The sequence below is a fragment of the Canis lupus genome, chromosome 16 (assembly GCF_048164855.1).
Source record: "Canis lupus baileyi chromosome 16, mCanLup2.hap1, whole genome shotgun sequence".
NCBI lineage: Eukaryota > Metazoa > Chordata > Mammalia > Carnivora > Canidae > Canis > Canis lupus.
The window spans coordinates 13,049,641-13,068,208 of NC_132853.1; the positions used below are offsets into that span (position 1 = coordinate 13,049,641).

At 54.3% G+C, this 18,568-nt stretch overlaps 1 protein-coding gene across 8 annotated transcripts in view; it reads left to right on the top strand.

Annotated features, from left to right (window-relative positions):
• Nucleotides 1-18,234, top strand: part of EHMT1 (euchromatic histone lysine methyltransferase 1) — a 144,896-nt gene extending 126,662 nt beyond the window's left edge. For all 8 annotated transcript variants that reach the window (XM_072778898.1, XM_072778900.1, XM_072778897.1 and 5 more), the window contains 9 exons: nt 5,830-5,984; nt 6,917-7,084; nt 7,253-7,397; nt 8,058-8,135; nt 9,054-9,169; nt 10,273-10,359; nt 10,805-10,883; nt 16,572-16,747; nt 16,944-18,234. In XM_072778898.1, coding sequence (XP_072634999.1) covers nt 5,830-5,984; nt 6,917-7,084; nt 7,253-7,397; nt 8,058-8,135; nt 9,054-9,169; nt 10,273-10,359; nt 10,805-10,883; nt 16,572-16,747; nt 16,944-17,121 — 1,182 coding nt within the window. In that variant the 3' untranslated portion in view covers nt 17,122-18,234. The remainder of the gene's footprint in view (nt 1-5,829; nt 5,985-6,916; nt 7,085-7,252; nt 7,398-8,057; nt 8,136-9,053; nt 9,170-10,272; nt 10,360-10,804; nt 10,884-16,571; nt 16,748-16,943) is intronic.
• Nucleotides 18,235-18,568: the final 334 nt, after the last annotated feature.

An 18,568-nucleotide genomic window follows, 5' to 3' on the forward strand; every position in this document is an offset into this window, starting at 1 on the left:
TTAAAAAAAAAAGAAAAGTGTTTTGGGGCCAAGGTCAGAAGACTCACCAATCCCTCTGGGAGTAATACTCCAGCCTGTGTATCAGACAGCAGGTGACTCTCGTTAATTTAAAAGGGTGTTTCTGGGGATCCCTGGGTGGCGCAGTGGTTTAGCGCCTGCCTTTGGCCCAGGGCGCGATCCTGGAGACCCGGGATCGAATCCCACGTCAGGCTCCCGGTGCATGGAGCCTGCTTCTCCCTCTGCCTGTGTCTCTGCCTCTCTCTCTCTCTCTCTGGGACTATCATAAATAAATAAAAATTAAAAAAAAAAAATTTAAAAAAATAAATAAATAAATAAAAGGGTGTTTCTGGGAAGGTCTTTGAGGACCTGCCCAGGAACAAGGCAGAGGGGCAGGGGTCCCAGGGTGGACAGACACAGTGTGCCCTTGCAGAGCCCTGTCTGCTGAGTCACCAAAAGCTGTAAATGGAAACAGCTACAAACTCATTAAACTGATAATGGAATAAAAAAGGCAGTTGACAGTAAGACATTTCTCAAGCACGCCATTCAGTATCGTGGGAGTCAGTGTACCCAGGATGGGGAGCAAATGGTGAGTCTTGGTTCTGAGCCCCTGAGTGGGACAGGACTGTCCAGATCCCCGCTGCAAATATCACTTGGTCACTTACTGTTGCTGCTCGGCGTTGGGACCTTTCCCTGCATCTGTGAGCAGTTCCTGCCCTGAACCCAGGAATAGCAGCATGCAGGCCGGCATCTGGACTTGTGGCTCAGGCGTGGAATATTTCCATTAACGTCCCCAGAGCCAATGTCAGTACGATGACACTGCCCTGCAAGAGGCTAGAGGCGCCAGGTCAGCTGTGGTCGGGGGAGAGGGAAGCAGTATGATGAGGTCCAGCATGGCTGTGGCAGGGGGATGATCTGCCCTGCTGACCCTTCCTGGCATGTCAGGAGCAGCCTCCTTCAGGAGGAGTGGTTGTCGCAACTGCAACCCTGTGTCCTTGGTGGGTAGGTGTCCTCTCATGCAGCTGTCAGGTCAGGAGCATATGGGTACGTGGGCAACACACAGCCTCACAGAGTCCAATGGGTGTCAGCACTGGTACTGGTCGTGGTCCTCAGGAAACAAGAGAGTTGATTAAATTGCATGTTTGTTCCTATGACCAAGCAGCTGTATAATTTCACCTTATATTGTGACACCTTTTATTGGTGTGAAGTGGGAGACTGCACTATTGAAAGTGTACAGTTAGAGGAGTGTTAACCCCAGATACCGTCACCTCGTCAAGACTGGTCATGACACTCACTCTCAAGTTTCCTCCTGCTGCTTCATAGCCTCCACCCACAGCTCTGCTTTCTGTTTGTGAGGTTGGTTTTCCATAGCTGGATCCTTGCAGTGTGGATGTTGCTCAGACGGCATCAGCCTGGGAGTCACTATTGCTCATTTGTCCTTCACCTGGTCGTGGATTTTGGCTTTTCTGGGTCCTGGCTCTCGCCCACGGCTGCTGTGGACACTCAGGCATGTGTCTTCACGTGGGCACATGTTGTCATTTCTCTCCCATGAAACCTGGGTCACCTAAGGAGGCTGCACAGCTTCCAGAGTGGCTGTGCCTAAGAGTCATATCTGAGGGCGGCTCCTTCACACCCTCCCCAGCACTTACTCTGGCCAGTCTTTGTGTTCTTTGTGGGCCGGGCGGTTTCCGGTGTGTGTGTGTGTGTATCTGTTCAGATCTTTTGCTCATTTTTATCAGATCATTTTTTCTTATTCTTCATTTTGAAAGTTGCTGTATTTTCTGTATGCAAGTTCTCTATATCAGATGTTCTACTAGCCCTAACAATTGTTTTTGAGAAGCAGATGCTTTTTAATACTGAAAAAGTCCAGTTTATTAGTTATTTTCTACCTGTGGATCATGTGTTTGGTGTTGTCTTTAAGAAATCATTGCCTGACCCAAGATCCCAAAGACATTCTCCTGTGTTTTCTTATAGTGATTGTTTTGCATGAGGATGTCTAGACATTCCAGCCCATCTGTCTAAAAGCCGTCCCTTCTCCACAGAACTGACTCTGCCCCTTTGTGCACATGTGTGCGGCTCTGTCCGCTGTGCCATGGCCCACATGCATCTGCCCCTGTGCCTGTGCTTGCGCTCTCAGTGAGGACAGAGTGCTGTGTGCTTGCCCAGGCCTCATGCTGTTGCTCTGAGTTGTGGGGATACCACAATACGTTGTCACATCGTTTCCACTGTCGTGATCTTTTGGAAACACTGTAGTGAGGAGAGTCTCAAGTCTCAGCACCTGCTGCCACCACTTTCTTTGCTCCTTATTCACTTACTTAGGTCCTTCAGTGCAGGGTCACTTTTCTTCTACACATCAGACTTGTTTGTTGCGTCCTGGGGCGCTGGACTGCCCCTGATGAGTGCCTGCAGATTCCTTATCTTGCCTTCACTTTTTTTGGGAGGTATTTTGCTGGGTGTGCACTTTGGTCAACAGCTTCTTTCAGTACTTCATGCACACAGCCTCCCTGTTGTCCTCACTGACGTGTTTCCCACAGGGAATTCTCGGTGGCACCTTGTCCTTATTTCTAGATACAGTGCATCTGCTTTTTTTTGGCAATTTTAGGATTTTCTTTTTGTCACTAGATTTTAACAGTTGAATTATGATGCACCTTGTGTCACTCGCGCATGTGTCGCACGTGTGAGGTCACGGCTTGTGAAGCGTGAGTCAGTGATGTTAGGGTTAGGATGTCAGGTACAGACCCCTGCCCTCATTCCTCCCCAGAGTGTTTCTGCCTGGCCCCCTTCACAGGGGCCACTCGCTCTGTAATTATCAGGTGGCTGGAAGGTGTTCCCAGCTCAGTGATGCTCTTTTCATTTTTCTTTCTTTTTTTTTTTTTTATTTATTTATGATAGTCACAGAGAGAGAAAGAGAGGCAGAGACACAGGCAGAGAGAAGCAGGCTCCATGCACCGGGAGCCCGACGTGGGAATAGATCCTGGGTCTCCAGGATCGCGCCCTAGGCCAAAGGCAGGCGCCAAACCGCTGCGCCACCCAGGGATCCCTCTTTTCATTTTTCTCAATCATGTTTTTCACTCTGGATCACAATTTAGCTGGTTTTACAGCTGCTTTGCTGGTCTTAATAACAATTTTGCTGTGTCTTCAAGCTCAGTAATTTTTTTCTTTATAGCCTGTAACGGTGTTAGTCTCATCCAGTGTGTTTCTGTCAGACATCGTGCTTGTCAGCTCCGGAAGTTTTGTTTGCAACCTTATGTTGGTGCCAGACATTTTGGTTTTACCGAGCTGTGAATTTCTGTATTTTCCTGGAAAAGTCTTAAGCTTTGTTCTGGGTGCAGCAAAGTGGCTTGGAAATAGTCTGTTTTGGGTTTTGCTTTCTAGGTTTGTTAGGTGAGCTCAAGCAGGTCTCAGCTCTTTATGCTTCAGCTTTGGAGGTGTGTCTTGGAGGTCCAGGATGGGAATGTCTGATCTCCAGAGGCCTCTTCCCAGCCTTACCCCTGTTTTGTGAACCCCAGCTGCCTTAGCCACTGGCTCTCACTTCCTACCTTTGAACTTCTGGTCTCTCCCTGTGCTGAGGCTGGATCTCAGGACAGTGAGTGGACAGACCCAGGCCGTATTTGTTTCTACTTTCAGGGATGTAGCCCTTCATTGCCTGGTGTCCAGTGTCTTGAAAACCATTGTTTCACACATTTTTTTTTGGAGGGGGGAGATTTTATTTACTTGACAGAGAGCATAAGCAGGGGGAAGGGCAAAGGAAAAGGGAGAAACAGACTCTCCACTGAGCAGGGAGCCCGACGCAGAGCTCCATCCCAGGACTCGGAGATCATGACCTGATCCAAGGGCAGATGCTTCACCGATTGAGCCCCTCAGGCTCCCCTATTTCACATATTTTGACTATTTGGCTCTTTCAGGCAGGAGGGTAAATCCAGATGGTCCCTCTGGCCTGGTCTCTGCTAGAACCAAAGTGCTGTCTGTCACTTCAGATGTGTGGGTCAGGCCTTTTGTAACCCAGCAGGCAGATGTCAGCTAGTCTGGGACTGCATTCCTCTGCTAGGAGGAGCCTAGGTGGACACAGACAGTCTTAGCATGTGATTCTGGTTATAATATAATAGGTCCTTCTGATGAAGGAATGAAAAAAGAGGCCCCTCAGGAAACCACCTTTTGTTCTGGAGCTTGCAAATGTATGGAAGATGGAAAGATGAGAGGGATAGCAGGCATCCCAGTGCAGCGTCCAGTAAAGGAAGCTCCAGGCAGATCCATGCTTTTCAGAAAATACTGAGGCTGACAGGAGCCCATGGTGAAGCCTGTGCTAGGGGCTAGACACTGTTTATGAACAGACAGGACCACATGGTTTGACTTATCTCTTTCCTCAAGTTCATTGGGCCGCAAGCATTGGATGCACTCCGATTGTCCTCAATCACTGGAGCGTTCCAGGGGGTTCTGTGGGTGGGAAGGGGGCAGGATTGAGGCATTCAGAGTCACATAGCCGGCATATGGGTTCCATGGGGACTGATGTGGGCGCAGCTGGGCACGCAGTGCATGGGGCTCTGCTGGTGGGGGGGCCAGAGTGGGCAGCCAGGCTTGATTTCAGTGGTGGCTCCTGTGAGGTACTGGGACTTCAGCACCCTCTCTGCCAGGAGAGCAGGAAGTGCTTCCAGGGCCACAAATTTGCACCTCTAAGCGCTTAAGCCTCGAGAGCATTTAAGCCCTGAGAGCATGTCAGGAAAAGAAAGGGCTAAAGTATTCAGTGCCTGAGTCCACAGGAAGACGGGAACCACCTGAAGGTCTTGACCATGAGCTAGTGGCCTGCGCTGCAGGGGTGGGGTCAGAGCAGCTTTCATATTTGTCCCCAGGGTGGTTGCTTCACGGCTATGTCATGGCTACTTTGTGCTCATTTCCCACCTGGCAAGGCCACATGTTCCCTATACTTAACGTGTGTTCCTCATCGGTCACACAAGTTTTACATTTTTATACCTTTTGTGTATTTGTTTTCAAAATTACAGTGTAGTTTATACACAGCACAAATGGTTTTTTTCTAATCTTTGATTTAAAATGATTTCCCTACTCCTACTGTCTCCTCTCTCAAATCAATCAATCAATCCTTTTTAAAAAGGGAGGGGGGCACCTGGGTGGCTCACAAGCTTAAGCGTCTGGATTCAGCTCAGGTCTTGATCTCGGGTCCTGGAATCGAGCCCCACATAGGGCTTCCAGCTCATCAGAGAGCCTGCTTCTTCCTCTGTCCCTCCCCCTGCTCGGGCTCTCTCTCAAATAAATAAATCTTTAAAAAAATAAATAAAAGTTTTATTTTACAGGGGTTTTTATGAAGTAAAATTTTAGTGTGATCAAATTTGTCTACATTTTATCTTTTAAAAATCTTACACAAGTGTCCTGTTTTGCAATTGTACTTTGTTACAGAGTGAATATAATTTTAAAAAGTAGATAACTTGGGGCAGCCTGGGTGGCTCAGCGGTTTAGTGCCACCTTCAGCCCAGGGCCTGATCCTGGAGACCTGTGATAGAGTCCCACATCGGGCTCCCTACATGGAGCCTGGTTCTCTCTCTGCCTGTGTCTCTGCCTCTCTCTCTCTCTCTCTCTCTCTCTCTCTTTCTCATGATAAATAAATAAAATATTTTTAAAAAGTAGATAACTTACTCCCAGATGTTACGTTAATAGTGTGCTTAGGTTGGTCTAATTTCAGATGATTTTTTATTCTATTTTTAAAATAGTACTGTGATTATGTTACTTTTATGATGAAAACAAAACAAAAAAGGAAGCTCCCTCAGCACTCAGATGGGTCTTTGCTCTCCCCTTGGTGTGCTGTGCCGTCTGTCTGTGCAGGAGGAGAACATCTGCCTGCACTGGGCTGCGTTCTCGGGCTGCGTGGACATAGCCGAGATCCTGCTGGCTGCCAGGTGTGACCTCCACGCCGTGAACGTCCATGGAGACTCGCCCCTGCACATTGCAGCCAGGGAGGACCGCTATGCCTGTGTCCTGTGAGTGGCTCTGCTGCATGCAGCCCCTGCCAGGCTCCTAGGGTGGGGGCGCCCTGGTGCCCCAGGTCCTCCCAGGGAAGCTTCTTCCACAAACAGCCAGAGGTGTAAGGGTCCCATTCCACATGTGAGGTCAGTCTGGTTATTTCTGGTTCAGGGAGGATGGTTGTTAAGAATCCCCAAATACATAGGTGAGTGTGGAGATGAGTCTCACCCAGCACCTCTCATCAGAGGGGAGGGGACAGGCCCCTCTGGGACAGGTTCAGGAGGGACAGAGATGTTGGTGTTTACCACTCGCCACTCTGAACCCCTTCCCGTCTCATATGAGTGAGAGACGGTGCGGTTGGGGTTCTGGGGAGTCATCCTCTCATGAGTGGGTGCGGTTGGGGTCCTGGGGTCCAGAGTGGTTCTCGCTCTGCTGTCAGTGGAAGCTCTGGGTGTGGGGGACAGGACCTCGGGTCCCTCCATCTCACCTGGAAATGAGGGGGAGCCCTGCTGTGGGCCACACGCCCACTCAGACTGGGACCTTGGTGGCAGCTCGGCAGAGAAGGTTGTGCGTGAGGCCCTTGAGTGGGGCTGGGTGAGCTGTCCCGCTTCCAAGTGGATCAGGACCCTGGACACGGCCAGCTGGTGTGGTTTACCTGCTTCATGCTGGCCCTGGGCGTCCATGAGCCTCTGAATGGAAAAGCCAAGAGCCCTCAAGTACCATCTCTTGTTCTTTACACACAGTTCTGGAGCAAAAAAAAAAGACTGATGTAGTATGTTCCTGGTGAGTCAGGGCAGGTCTTTCTAGAAGCACCGGTCAGCAAGCTTAATACCAAGATAAATGATGTGTTCCTTTTATTTTTACTGACTGTAATTATTTTGTAAATCTCATTCTCATATCTTTTAAATTAAGGTCTGAATGTTTTATTGGCTTACATTTTTCCTTTTAGCCTCTTTCTTTCTCGGGATTCAGATGTCACCTTGAAAAACAAAGAAGGAGAGACGCCCCTGCAGTGTGCAAGCCTTAACTCCCAGGTGTGGGACGCACTGCAGATGAGTCGGGCGCTGCGAGACGCAGCTCCCGACAGGCCTGTCCCGATGGAGAAGACCGTGAGCAGGTGAGGAGACCACTCTGGGCCAAGGGCTGACGGACGGGGGTTGCAGAGTTGGAAACTAAGGCTTCCCTCCCAACTGAGGCCACAGTGCCTGGCCCCAGGCTCAGCGGCTGCCCTGTGGGGGTGTTGCTTATCACAGCAAAAGGTAATGTCCCCCCTTCCCGGTGGCAGAGACATTGCTCGAGGCTATGAGCGAATCCCCATCCCGTGTGTCAACGCTGTGGACAGCGAGCCGTGCCCCAGCAACTACAAATATGTTTCTCAGAACTGCGTGACATCCCCCATGAACATTGACAGGAACATCACCCATTTGCAGGTCAGCTGTGGTAGGGGGTGCTGGCCCCTGGGGCTTGGGTCCACAGGGGTTTCCCCCAGAAGACCCAGCCCTCACAGTGTGTGCCTTCCACTGATAAGTTGAAAGGCAGATAAAGATTCTTCCTGAAAATGGATCCCGATCCCGTGCTGGGTCCCTGGCCCCCAGAGCAGTGCTGATGCCCCCTGGTGAGTGGTGGTTTGGGGGCCACACAGGTGAGAGGAGCCTGTGCAGCACCAGCTGCTGAGCTCCTCTTGGAGTGATGGCAGACATACACCCGCAGGCAGGGCTGTGGCTCTCTTGGCCTTGCCTTTCCCACTGAGTGGCTTGGCCTCAGTTCTGGGCCTCAGGATTTCTGTTACCCAGCCCTGCTCTCGGCCCCATGTTGCTGACCACCCTGCCTCCCCCTTTCCCTTGGGCTCTTTATCCAGAGCCCCTTGTGCACGCTCTCCGTGTCTTAGTGGCTGGGTATGTCCCGCTGTGTGCCCTCTTCCTCGGGGACTGCACGCCCCTTGGTGTCCTTGAGAATGGAGATGTTAGAGCCTCTCACTTTTCTTCCCTGTGGGCCTGGCTTTCTGAAGGTGCATATCAAAGCTGACACACGTAGTAAGCGGAGCGCGTGCCCCCCCCCCCCCCCCCACCTGATGTGCTATCTCCCTGCAGTACTGCGTGTGCATCGACGACTGCTCTTCCAGCAACTGCATGTGCGGCCAGCTCAGTATGCGGTGCTGGTATGACAAGGTGAGCTGCGGCCAGGGCGAGCTGGGGTGGTGAGTCTCCTGTGGCCCTGGACTGTGCCTGGCCAGCCTTGGGGAGGAGGGCTGCAGGTGAGCCAGTGCGGGAGGGCAGACCCATTGGGGGCAGGGTTGTGGGGCAAGGCTGACCGGCTCTTGTGGCCACCGGGGAGATGACTCTGAGCCCAGCATCCAAGGGAAGAAGCTCCAGTGCTGTTGGCCTCGGGGGTTCAGAGGTCATCCGTGGTGCCAGGAACCAGGGTGACCTGGGGTGGGGACAAGAGAAGCCGCAGTCGATGTCTCCAGAGTCGCCTTGGGTAGAAAGGGCATGGCATGGGCCTGGGGGCATGTTTGCTGCCAAGTGAGAGGCTACAGCACTCACTCTGAGGGCATGTGCTCTACAAAGCACGGCCATGCTGAAGGTGGGCGAGAGCCAGCATCTCAAGCACAGTTCTCACTATTGACAGAAGTTTCGGACACCACGGAGCTTTGGACTTGGCCCCAAGGTCCAGGGTGTTGCCTGGTGGCTTTGCCGTATCTGGGCATAGGACAGGGAAGCAGGTGGCCGGGTCCCTGCAGAGCAAGGCCCAGAGCGCAGGATGGCAGCATGTGGCCAGTAAACCCGGGGGTGCTGACCCCGTGAAGGCAGTGGAGAGGCCCGTGGCAGAGGCCTTGGGAGACTGAGGGTTCCAGGGAGGAGGAGGGAGGCCAGGCAGGGCGACAAGACTGAATCTGTGTGCACGTCTGCTCTGGTGCTTCCTGTCCAGGCACGAACGCGCAACGTGACACTGCTGCCCCACTGTGGAGTTTGACCGGAAACTGTCGTTTTTGTATCAGTGTTTCAGTTTGTAAAACTGTGTTGGTGTCAGTTTATTTAGCATGAATGGCGAGCCATGCTCAGTCCTGACTGCACGTCTGTCCCCAGGATGGCCGGCTCCTGCCTGAGTTCAACATGGCTGAGCCGCCCTTAATCTTTGAGTGCAACCACGCCTGTTCCTGCTGGAGGAGCTGCCGGAACCGCGTCGTGCAGAATGGCCTCAGGTAAGTGCCAGCTCCCATGGACCCTGCCCAGGTGTGGGATTCTGGGCCCTTCAGTGCAGGGAGACGTCAGGGGTCTCTACTTTCAAGGTTTGAGAACAACTCCGGTTGCTTGACAAGTTCATTGTGTTTATGTGTATTTCACCAGACGGGACGTTGTGTTTCCATGCATGTGCATGTTTGCAGTAGAGACATAGACACTGTCTTGTCTGAGCTCCTTGTCTCCTGGTGGAGTCACAACTGGTATAAATAATATGAGGCCTGCTGAGCAGCCCAGTCATTGGTGAGGCCCGAGGATGGGGCCATCCAGGCCCAGGAGCCGGAGGCTAGGGAACAGGCTCTTCACTTCCGAGTGAACACATGCACGGCTACCCTAGGGCTGCTGTCACTCTGTTTTAAATCTCAAACCATTTCTGAAATATTCTATGTTGTCTGAGTATCTGTAACAGCAGCAGCACAGGAATGCTCAGGTATAAAACATTGCCAACCACATGGGCCCCTTGTTCTTAAGCAGTCAGGGCACATGGTCTGAGAGGTCTGGCCGGCACCCAACCGTGAACTTTTCCTCTCGGGCATGTGCTTGAGAATTAGAAGACCTCCTTGGCTGTGAGTTGTGATGGGAGATGCACACATGACGTCTGTCTAGCTTCACAGTATTTTGGAGTTTCTCAGTATCTGTGGTCGGAGAGTGCTTCTGACCAGCCCTCCTGTCCCGTCTGCCAGAGGACCCCTGGACGCACCAGCACCAGGGGACAGGTAGTCCGCATTGGCTCTGGGCCTGGGAGAGCTCCCTGCCTGCCCTGAGGGGACACACAGTGTCAGCCCTTCTGCCCTTCACTGCTGCCTGGGGGCATGGCCACACATGCCCCCATGTTACAGATGAAGGAACGGGCATAGGGAGGGCTGTGCGCTGGCAGTCGGGCCGAGTCCTGGGTGCGTCTCCCGCTCTGAGGGTGGTGTGCTGAGGGCTTCCTTACACACAGAGCTCCAAGGTGCTGTCCAGACAGGAAGGCAGCATCCCGCACCCTATGTGCTACTGTGGCTGACAGTGTCATCAGCACATGAGCATCAGGGAACTTGGCTGTGAATGGCCGACTGTCTTCTAGGGCGAGGCTACAGCTCTACCGGACACAGAACATGGGCTGGGGCGTGCGGTCCCTGCAGGACATCCCCCTGGGCACCTTCGTCTGCGAGTAAGTGCGTGCCTGGGTCACCCCAGGGCTGCCGCTGCTGCTGTCCCTGCCATTTCGGGCACAGCACAGCAGCGCGGGGTGAGAGGCTGCCAGGGCCCTGGCCATGCCTGGGACTTGTGGGTGCCCTTGGAAACCAGCCCATGTCGTCTCCACCCCTCACCTATCTCCCTGGTTTCCACCTGCACTTAGCCTCTCACTGAGTCTGGGGCTGTTATGGTGGTTGTGGTCAGTGGTTCCAGGACAGTGTCATTGTGGGTCCGGGTCAGAGGAGGAGTTCCTGTGTCATCATCTTCCGGGACCTGAAGTTAGATCCCACCCAGTCATGGGCATATTCTCTAAACATTTGTCCATAGCTCCAGGGGATAGGCTGTGCCATGGCTGCCCTGGGCCCCATCCTGCAGTCAGGGGGGTCTTGCTGTCCTCACCTGCACCCTGCTGCCCACAGGTATGTCGGGGAGCTCATCTCTGACTCGGAAGCTGACGTTCGGGAAGAAGACTCTTACCTCTTTGATCTTGACAACAAGGTAATGCGTTTGGAGGGGTTGGGTGTAGAGAGCTGGCTGTGGCCGTGCGGCGTGGGAGCGGTAAGGAGGCTCGCCCACACCGGCCCAGCGTCCCTGACAGCCACACTGGCACACTTGTGCACGCAGGATTCGCAGGGCACCTGCACTTGGGCCGTGACCCGGGAGGTCCCTGAGCTCATGCACGAGGAGCCTGCCTGTGACCCCAGCTGTTCACCAGGGTTAGAGCTCGCAGCCATTAGGGGAGAGGCCACGTGCGCATGGTGACAAGCAAACAAGAGCCAGCCTCACAATGGGCAAGGGATCTCAAGTGTGTCTCAGCTACCATCCTGGTTGTTGGGACAGCAGGCGGGCCCCGGGCTTTACCCCGAGACCCGGGTTTCCAGGGCATTTGGAGGCTGCTTCCTGCCCTGATGCCTGTGCTGCTCTTAGTTCCTGATTTGCCTGCTTGAGAACTTCCTGGCATGGTCGGCATGGAAGTAGGGACCCAAGCCCAGGCCTTTATGCCTGCCTGCCCCAGCCCTGCCCCCAAGCTCAGCTCTCAGAGCCACGTATGCAAGACAGGCCTTCTGAGAGGGGAACCCATGTGCCAGGTGGTCACGGGATGCAGGTGCTGGCAGCCTCCACCTGAGACCCTCCAGGGAGCCCCCCGCCCCCAGAACCCCCATCCTACACCTTGAGCTGTTGGCCTGTTTGGCTTGTGGCAGTCTTGACATGTTCTGGGGGAAACGTTCTTTGACATTTGTGTCTTGCAGATGGCTTCTCTCTGTGCCTTGTTGAGGTCTCGATGTCTTTTAATGAACAGAAGTTTTTATTTTTATTGTAGTCGAATTTATCCGCTCTTGCTACATGCTGTGGGTGTTTGTAATGCCTCAAGTGAAACCAGGCTTTTTACAGCCAGGACTATACAGAGGCACATGTGTGGCATCTCCAGAAATCAGGCCGACCTCACGTGGGTGTGTCGTCGTTGCATGCAGGGTCCAGCATTATTTTTCCCTGTGTTGACATCTGCATGACTCAGGACCGTTTGTGGAGGAGATGGTATTTTCCCCACCCCTGCGCAACATGCCTGGGCTCCCTTTGTCCCGTCTGCCAACCATCCTACCTTCTGTCCTCTTATCTTGGGGTCTTGAGGGTGTCTTGCTCTTCTTGGTCTCTTAGTTTCTGTGTAAGTTGGAGAGTCAGCTGGATAAGTTGTACAAAACCCGTAGGATCTGATTAGGGCAACATTGAACCCATGACCTGGGGTCATTGGGGTTTCTGCCACCTGCTTTTCTAGGTGATGAGTACGGTGTATCCTCTGCTGGTTTGTCATCTTCAGTTGCCCCTACTGACACTCGGTGGTGCCCTGTGTGGGATCTTGTAAATGTTCTGTTGGATTTTTTTTTTTATCTGATAAGATTTTGGCCATTTTACTTTTTGGGTCAATTTTTATTGTAACTCTTTTATATTCAGTCAACTTTAAGCCTGTGATTTTAGTTTTGACAAATGTGTGTATGGTCTAATTCTCACTATGAGCAGGGTCTGGAGCACCCCGGCCCTATGGCACCCCCACCGTGGTTGGCCGTGGAACTGCCATCTGTCTTTGCTGCGGGGTTTTTCCCTGCGCAGAGCTCCCATACGTGCAGTCAGAGCATGTGCTTCTCTGTGTCTGGCTTTGTGATCCACCCGAGTGGTGGCAGGTCCCACGACCCACTGATGCCCATCACCACCAGGTGAGAGGCCGTTGGCAAAGATGGGGCTGGCCTCGCCCCCACCCGACTCCTGCTCCACCTGCTGCTCCCTTTGGCCTGTGTCCGTGGCTTGTGCATCCTGGTGTGTAAGGGGCCGCGAGCACAGCATAGCCCCCTGGGTCTGCCCAGCTCAGGGCTGTGTCCCATGGGCATGGCTGCACCTGTGCACCCTCTTGCTCCCTCCCCGTTTCCAGGGTCTGACCAGCTGGTACCGTGACACCTGCCCTCTCCCTGGCCCAGACTGTCCCCAGGCCCTGGTTCTGTTCAGAGCCCAGGGTTGCCCTCTCCTTGCTTTTCTAGAACCTTTTGTATCTGCCTCCTTTGCCTGAATCTGCCCCAGTTGACCAGGGCACCCCCGCATGCTCGGCATCTTGGAGGGACAAGGGTGGGCACGGGTGATTTATCAGAAAGACTTTAAAGAGCAAGCGGCACACACATGGTCAGGGACCGTGTTAGAGACCTGAGGAGCCTCGTGCACTGTGGAAGGAGGCTGTGTTCCCGCAGCTGTGAATTGATGCTGAGCAGCAGGCGGGTGTGAGGAGCTGGTTGCCCCAGAGGTGGGCAGCCTGCTGTTGGTCTGCATACCCGCGCCCCTGCCCTTTGGAGCCTTGAGGCAGGAGCTTAGGGAAAACCAGAAGAACAGTCTCACTGGGAGACGCTGGGCAGGAGGTGAGGGGTGCGCAGGCAGCGTGGGGCAGAGGGCTCACGTTGCTGCCCATCCCCTGGCATGGGGGGTCTGCCACATGTCCTGCAGGCTTCAGGGGGATGGGGTCTCCCCTCAGAGGGTCCTGGACAGGCTGTGGCCTTTCTGTGGGGGCGTTGCCCCTGGCATGGGGCCTTCTTTCCCTGCGGATGCCTGGCCCTTCTGTGGGCCCCTTAGTTGTCCTGCCCCTCACCCACGCCAGGTGCCCCCTCTGCTTCTGCTGCCCTGTGGTCTCTTAGTGAGGAAGAGAGAGTTGCTCCAAGATCCCTGTTTCTTGCCTTTGTGGACGGTTTCTTCTTCATATTGTGACAGCACTCACTGTACAGAAAAGTGGAGAAAGCCCTGTCCTCAGATCCCGTTGTCCATCTGTCATGCCGACAGTGTGACGTCTGTCACAGAACTGCTGTTTCCTCCTGAGGAGTCTGTGTGCACCTGCGGTGGTGAGACTGAGCCCAGTTTCCCCAGACTGCACCACTGGTTTGCCCTGGCTGTCCCTTCTCACAGTGGCAGCCACCCCCTCACGCGGTCCAGCCAGAACCCACACCTGTGTGCGAGCCGACCCGTCTCCCATGTTGTCTGCACACGGGATAAGAGCAGAGGTGTCCCAGAGGCCACGGGGTCTGCCTCCCCCAGCTCAGGAACAGGGGAGTCACGGCTGCCTGCCCTTGGGATTCCTGGCCCTCCTAGAGGCAGCCTGCCCTTCTTGTTTCCTACAGATTCTTCTGTTGGGAGGAAAAAGCTTCCCCGCCCAGACCTGGGCTTGCAAGTGACCCTCAGGGTCAGGCGGGTGAACATGTGCTCCTGCCATTCTGTCACCATTTTGGGGGCAGCAGAGCCAATGGTGGTGCAGGGTTGGGACCTAGTTTCCCTTCTCCTCACATGTTGTTGTGGCTCCTGGGTGCTCTGACCCGTTGTCACCAGAACCATGGCCCGTGGAGCCTGCTCACGCGCTGCCTTGCCTCCTGTAGCATCCCTGTGTCCAGCTCCCCTCATGTGGCCTCAGATTTGTCTAAGCTGCCCCGGGGCCTGGCCATGGAGGTAACGCTTCGTCACCACGTCAGGACACCAGGGTGTTCGCTGTCTGCAGGGTGCCATCGACCCTGCATGGACTCCTCAAGGGCAGAGCTCTGGAATAAAGGAATCACTAGGCATGTGCTCGTGCCCTTGTTCCTGCAGGAGTTTGCCCAGGCCCTGGCCATCGGCATCCTGCCTTTCAGCAGTGTCAGATGGTTCAGTGGAGCGCCAATGACATGCCAGCCACAGGCACAGTCCCGCAAGAGTGTGCAGCCAAGTGCGCCAAGCACCCGCTTGCAGCACGTGGTGCCATTTCTCTGGGTGGGTGAGTGAGCAGTTGGATTCACAGGTGTATTTATTTATCTTAGGGTTGGGGCACCCGGTGGGCTCAGTTGGAGTGTGAGGCTCTGGATTTTGGGCTTATGAGTTTGAGCCTCATGTTGTGGCAGAAAGTACTTTTACAATAAATAAGTTCTAGAATCTTGCAACTTATTTAGTTACATAAAGTATTTACTAATTTTGGAAGTGGAGACTACACGAAGGTATCCTGTTCAGGAAGGCCTGTCTGTTCTGTTTCCGTTCACTGCCCCCAGGGAACTTTAGAAATACAGGGAAAGCATCCACGTGTGTTCCTGTTTCCTTGCCTTTGTTAGAGGAAAGGTGGAACCCTCTCCCCTCCTGTTTCTGAGGCACGTCTGGAGCTCCGGGGTCATATGCTCGGGTACATGCACATCACCCTTGTGGTTTGGGGAATGTTGAGGTTGAGTCTGGCCCTCCCTGCAGCTACAGCAGCATCTGCGCTTGGGGGCCGTCTGGTGACTTGCACAGCCTAGGAGGGAGGGACGTGCACTGAGGATTTCCAATGACCCTTCTTTCCTGCTGTGTCACCCATGGAGAGACAGGCTCTGCTGGACGTCACTGAGGACTGTGTGATCAAGAGCTCTGCTGTCCCCATCTGGTCGCACAGCGTCCAGGTCGCCTCGGGCTGGGCTCCATTGGTTTTCTGTTCTCTTTAGAATGTGTCCATTTTTTCGGTTCTTGGTCCACGTTTATGTATTGGTAACTGCCATGGGCTGCTCTGAGGCATGTCGTGTAGCTTGATTGTGGCAGGGCTGGGGTGTGGCTCCTGTGCATCTGTCCCCTGTGTCCCCCGGCATCTATCTTGGCTCTGGTGGGGACTTGTGCACATGGAGCCTGAGCCCCGCTGTGCCCGCCAGTCATGGTTCCAGCCGCTTGCTCCCGACTCTATGTGAGGGTCCTCCCCTTGGACCCCACTCAACCAATGCAGGTCAGAGTTTGTCAGGCTGTTTGCAGGAGGGGAGGTGCTTTCCACAGGGTGGGGCTCCCTGCACGTGAGTCCAGGACACCTATGGGCAGAGGCCAAATTCTGAGCCATGGGAGTGACTTTGGGGTCTGCCCGGAGGTGGGACTGCTGGGCCAGGGGCACATATGCCTTTGGTTTGGTGGGAGAATCGTCTGAGTCCAGCTTTGCCCCCCCAGGCTGCTGTGTGCAGGGCAGATACACGAAAGGTCCCCTTGTCATTGTGTCTGGTTTTCCATCCCAGACGTCATGCTCGGTTCCTGTGACCATGTGAGGTCCCTGCTCATCGGCTCCTCATCGTGAGGGGCAGATGTGGTGTGACCGGGCTCTCTGCTCAGGGCCCCAGGGGCAAAGCAGTGCACAGGGGAGACATGCCTGCTTCTGCTGAGGGTTGTAGGACACATCTCCTCATGGCCATGCACAGCCCTGGCCCATGGTCCCTCGACCTTGCACCCTCAGCTCCGGGTCTCTGCTTCCTACAGGGTGAGACCAGGCCCCAGCCAAGTTCCTTTCTCACCTCTCTGCTACATCGCATACATCACCCCGGCAGGGTCCTGGGGCCACCTATGCCCCCACTCCTCCCTGTGGCCGTATCCCTGTGTTGTGCTCATAACCACTGCTCAGGAGCCTCCTGGCAGCCCTCAGCCTCAGCGCTGCCTCCCTCCTCCTTCCCACCTGCCCAGCTGCTCCTTGGGATCTGGCCCTGCTCTGTCCCTAGGTCCCTGGGATCTGCCCCCACACTCCCATACCTGGCAGCAGCCGAGCATCACATGGTGCACACCTGGCTGGTGCAGCAGGAGAGTGTGAGTGGGTGGCCTCCCCCAGCACGGAGGCCTGCTGTGCCCCTGCCTTGGGGGCGAGTTCCTGCCTGCCGTCCACAGACTCCTGTGTGAGCCCCTGCTCTCCTTCCCGCCTGCTAGGATGGCGAGGTGTACTGCATCGATGCTCGGTTCTACGGGAACGTCAGCCGCTTCATCAACCACCACTGCGAGCCCAACCTGGTGCCTGTGCGCGTGTTCATGTCCCACCAGGACCTGCGGTTTCCCAGGATTGCCTTCTTCAGCACCCGCCTGATAGAGGCTGGGGAGCAGCTGGGGTAGGTGCCACGGTCCCTGGGGCGGCTGGGCTTGGAGACTTCCTGGGTGCTGCACGCATGCTGCTCAGCACGGGCTTCTCCTCAGCGGTTCTCTGCTCCACCCCATGAGCGGGGACTGACGGCTGCTCAGGCCGGGCCCACCCTGCTCCCCGGGGTGTGCGGCCCAGACACCGCCCTGAGCTCTGCTCTCTCCCAGGTTCGACTATGGGGAACGCTTCTGGGACATTAAGGGCAAGCTGTTCAGCTGCCGGTGCGGCTCCCCCAAGTGCCGACACTCCAGCACGGCCCTAGCGCAGCGGCAGGCCAGCGCCTCCCAGGATGGCCAGGAGAACGGCCTGCCTGACACCAGCTCCTCCACCGCGGACCCGCTATGAGCAACAGCCAGCGTGGGGCACCAAGCGGCGGTGCTGTTCACACTGCAGTTGGAGAGGAAGGAGATGTGCACACGACGCCTAAGGGTCCTGGCCTGGGGCTGCAGGGACATGGGCCGCAGCTTCGAGGTCCCGGCGTGGTGGCCCGCGGGCTGGGGGCGGGCGCTCTGGAACACTCTGGGATTCTGCGCTGGCGTGACCTTGTGAGTTTCTGATGATGGTTTTGTCGTTTCCACGTTTCTCATTTCCCCTCTGCTCCCCTGGTTCCCGTTCCACTGTGGGGCTTGTTGGCAAAGTCCTGTGGGCCCAGGCTCCCCACGTGGTGCCCGCCGAAGACACCGTCACCTGCAAGCTGCTCCATTGCACCTGCCTGCCTGGGGCCTGCGTCGGCAGGTGCCAGCTTCTGGGCGCTGTGCAGACGCCATCCCCACCTCGACCTAGGAGAGGTCAGGGCCGAGCCATCACTAACTTTGGAGAAAATGTGGGTTTGCTTTTTAAAGAAGTCCTATATCTAGTCCTATATATCAGACCTCTAATGCATTTCTTTCCGAGGAAGCGGTTTGTTGGGTGCAGGAGGGCCGAGGCCCACGGAGGACCCCGCACCAGCCCCGCCAGCTCAGCGATGCTGGCGCCTTCTTGTTGATTTTTAAACCACATGCTATGATGATGAATAAACTGATTTATTTTCTACCATTATTGAACATTAGGACAAATAAAAAACACAAAACACAGACAACGGTGCTGATTCTGGTGTGGTTTCTACTCACCATGTGAAAATAAACTATCAACTGTATAAAGAGAACAAAGTGATTTTAGAATAAAATGCAGGAAAAAACTTTTTTTAAAATGTTAGTCTTGTCGTGGAATAAATTCGCCATCACCTTTTGTGTGACGGCCCGCCAGGTCATATACTTTTTTTTGGCATATACTTTTTTAAATACTGTAACTAGTGCAGTAGCAGTGGGGTTTTTGTGCGGCTCTTCTAAAACATTCATGATGCAGTCATGTTTATTTTTTTCTGTTAAAATGTTTTTGACAGTTTTAAGAGCAGTCTTTTGGCTCAGACCATTTCTTGTTCTGTTTTCAATGAAATCAATAAAAAAAAAGTACTTTAAATGAGGTTTTTATTACGGTATCATGTTTGAACTGGTTTCTGCAAAGCCCCTGTGCTGCCTGTGGGGCACTCACAGCCCCCCAGCCCTTGGCCAGTGGACCACAGCTTCCTTTCCACCACAGACTTGCCTGTGAAGAGAATGCCACCTACACCTACCCCAAGGCAGATGAGAGGAGGGTCTGCATGTGTCGCTTTGTGTGTGTGCATGCATGTTGTATGAGTGTTGCACACGTGTGTGTGTGTGCACGTGCATGTCTGTACCCCCAACACTAGGCTCCAAGGCGCAGCACCAGGTAAGTCCCCACAGTCCTGAATCAGATCTGCTTTTGAACATGA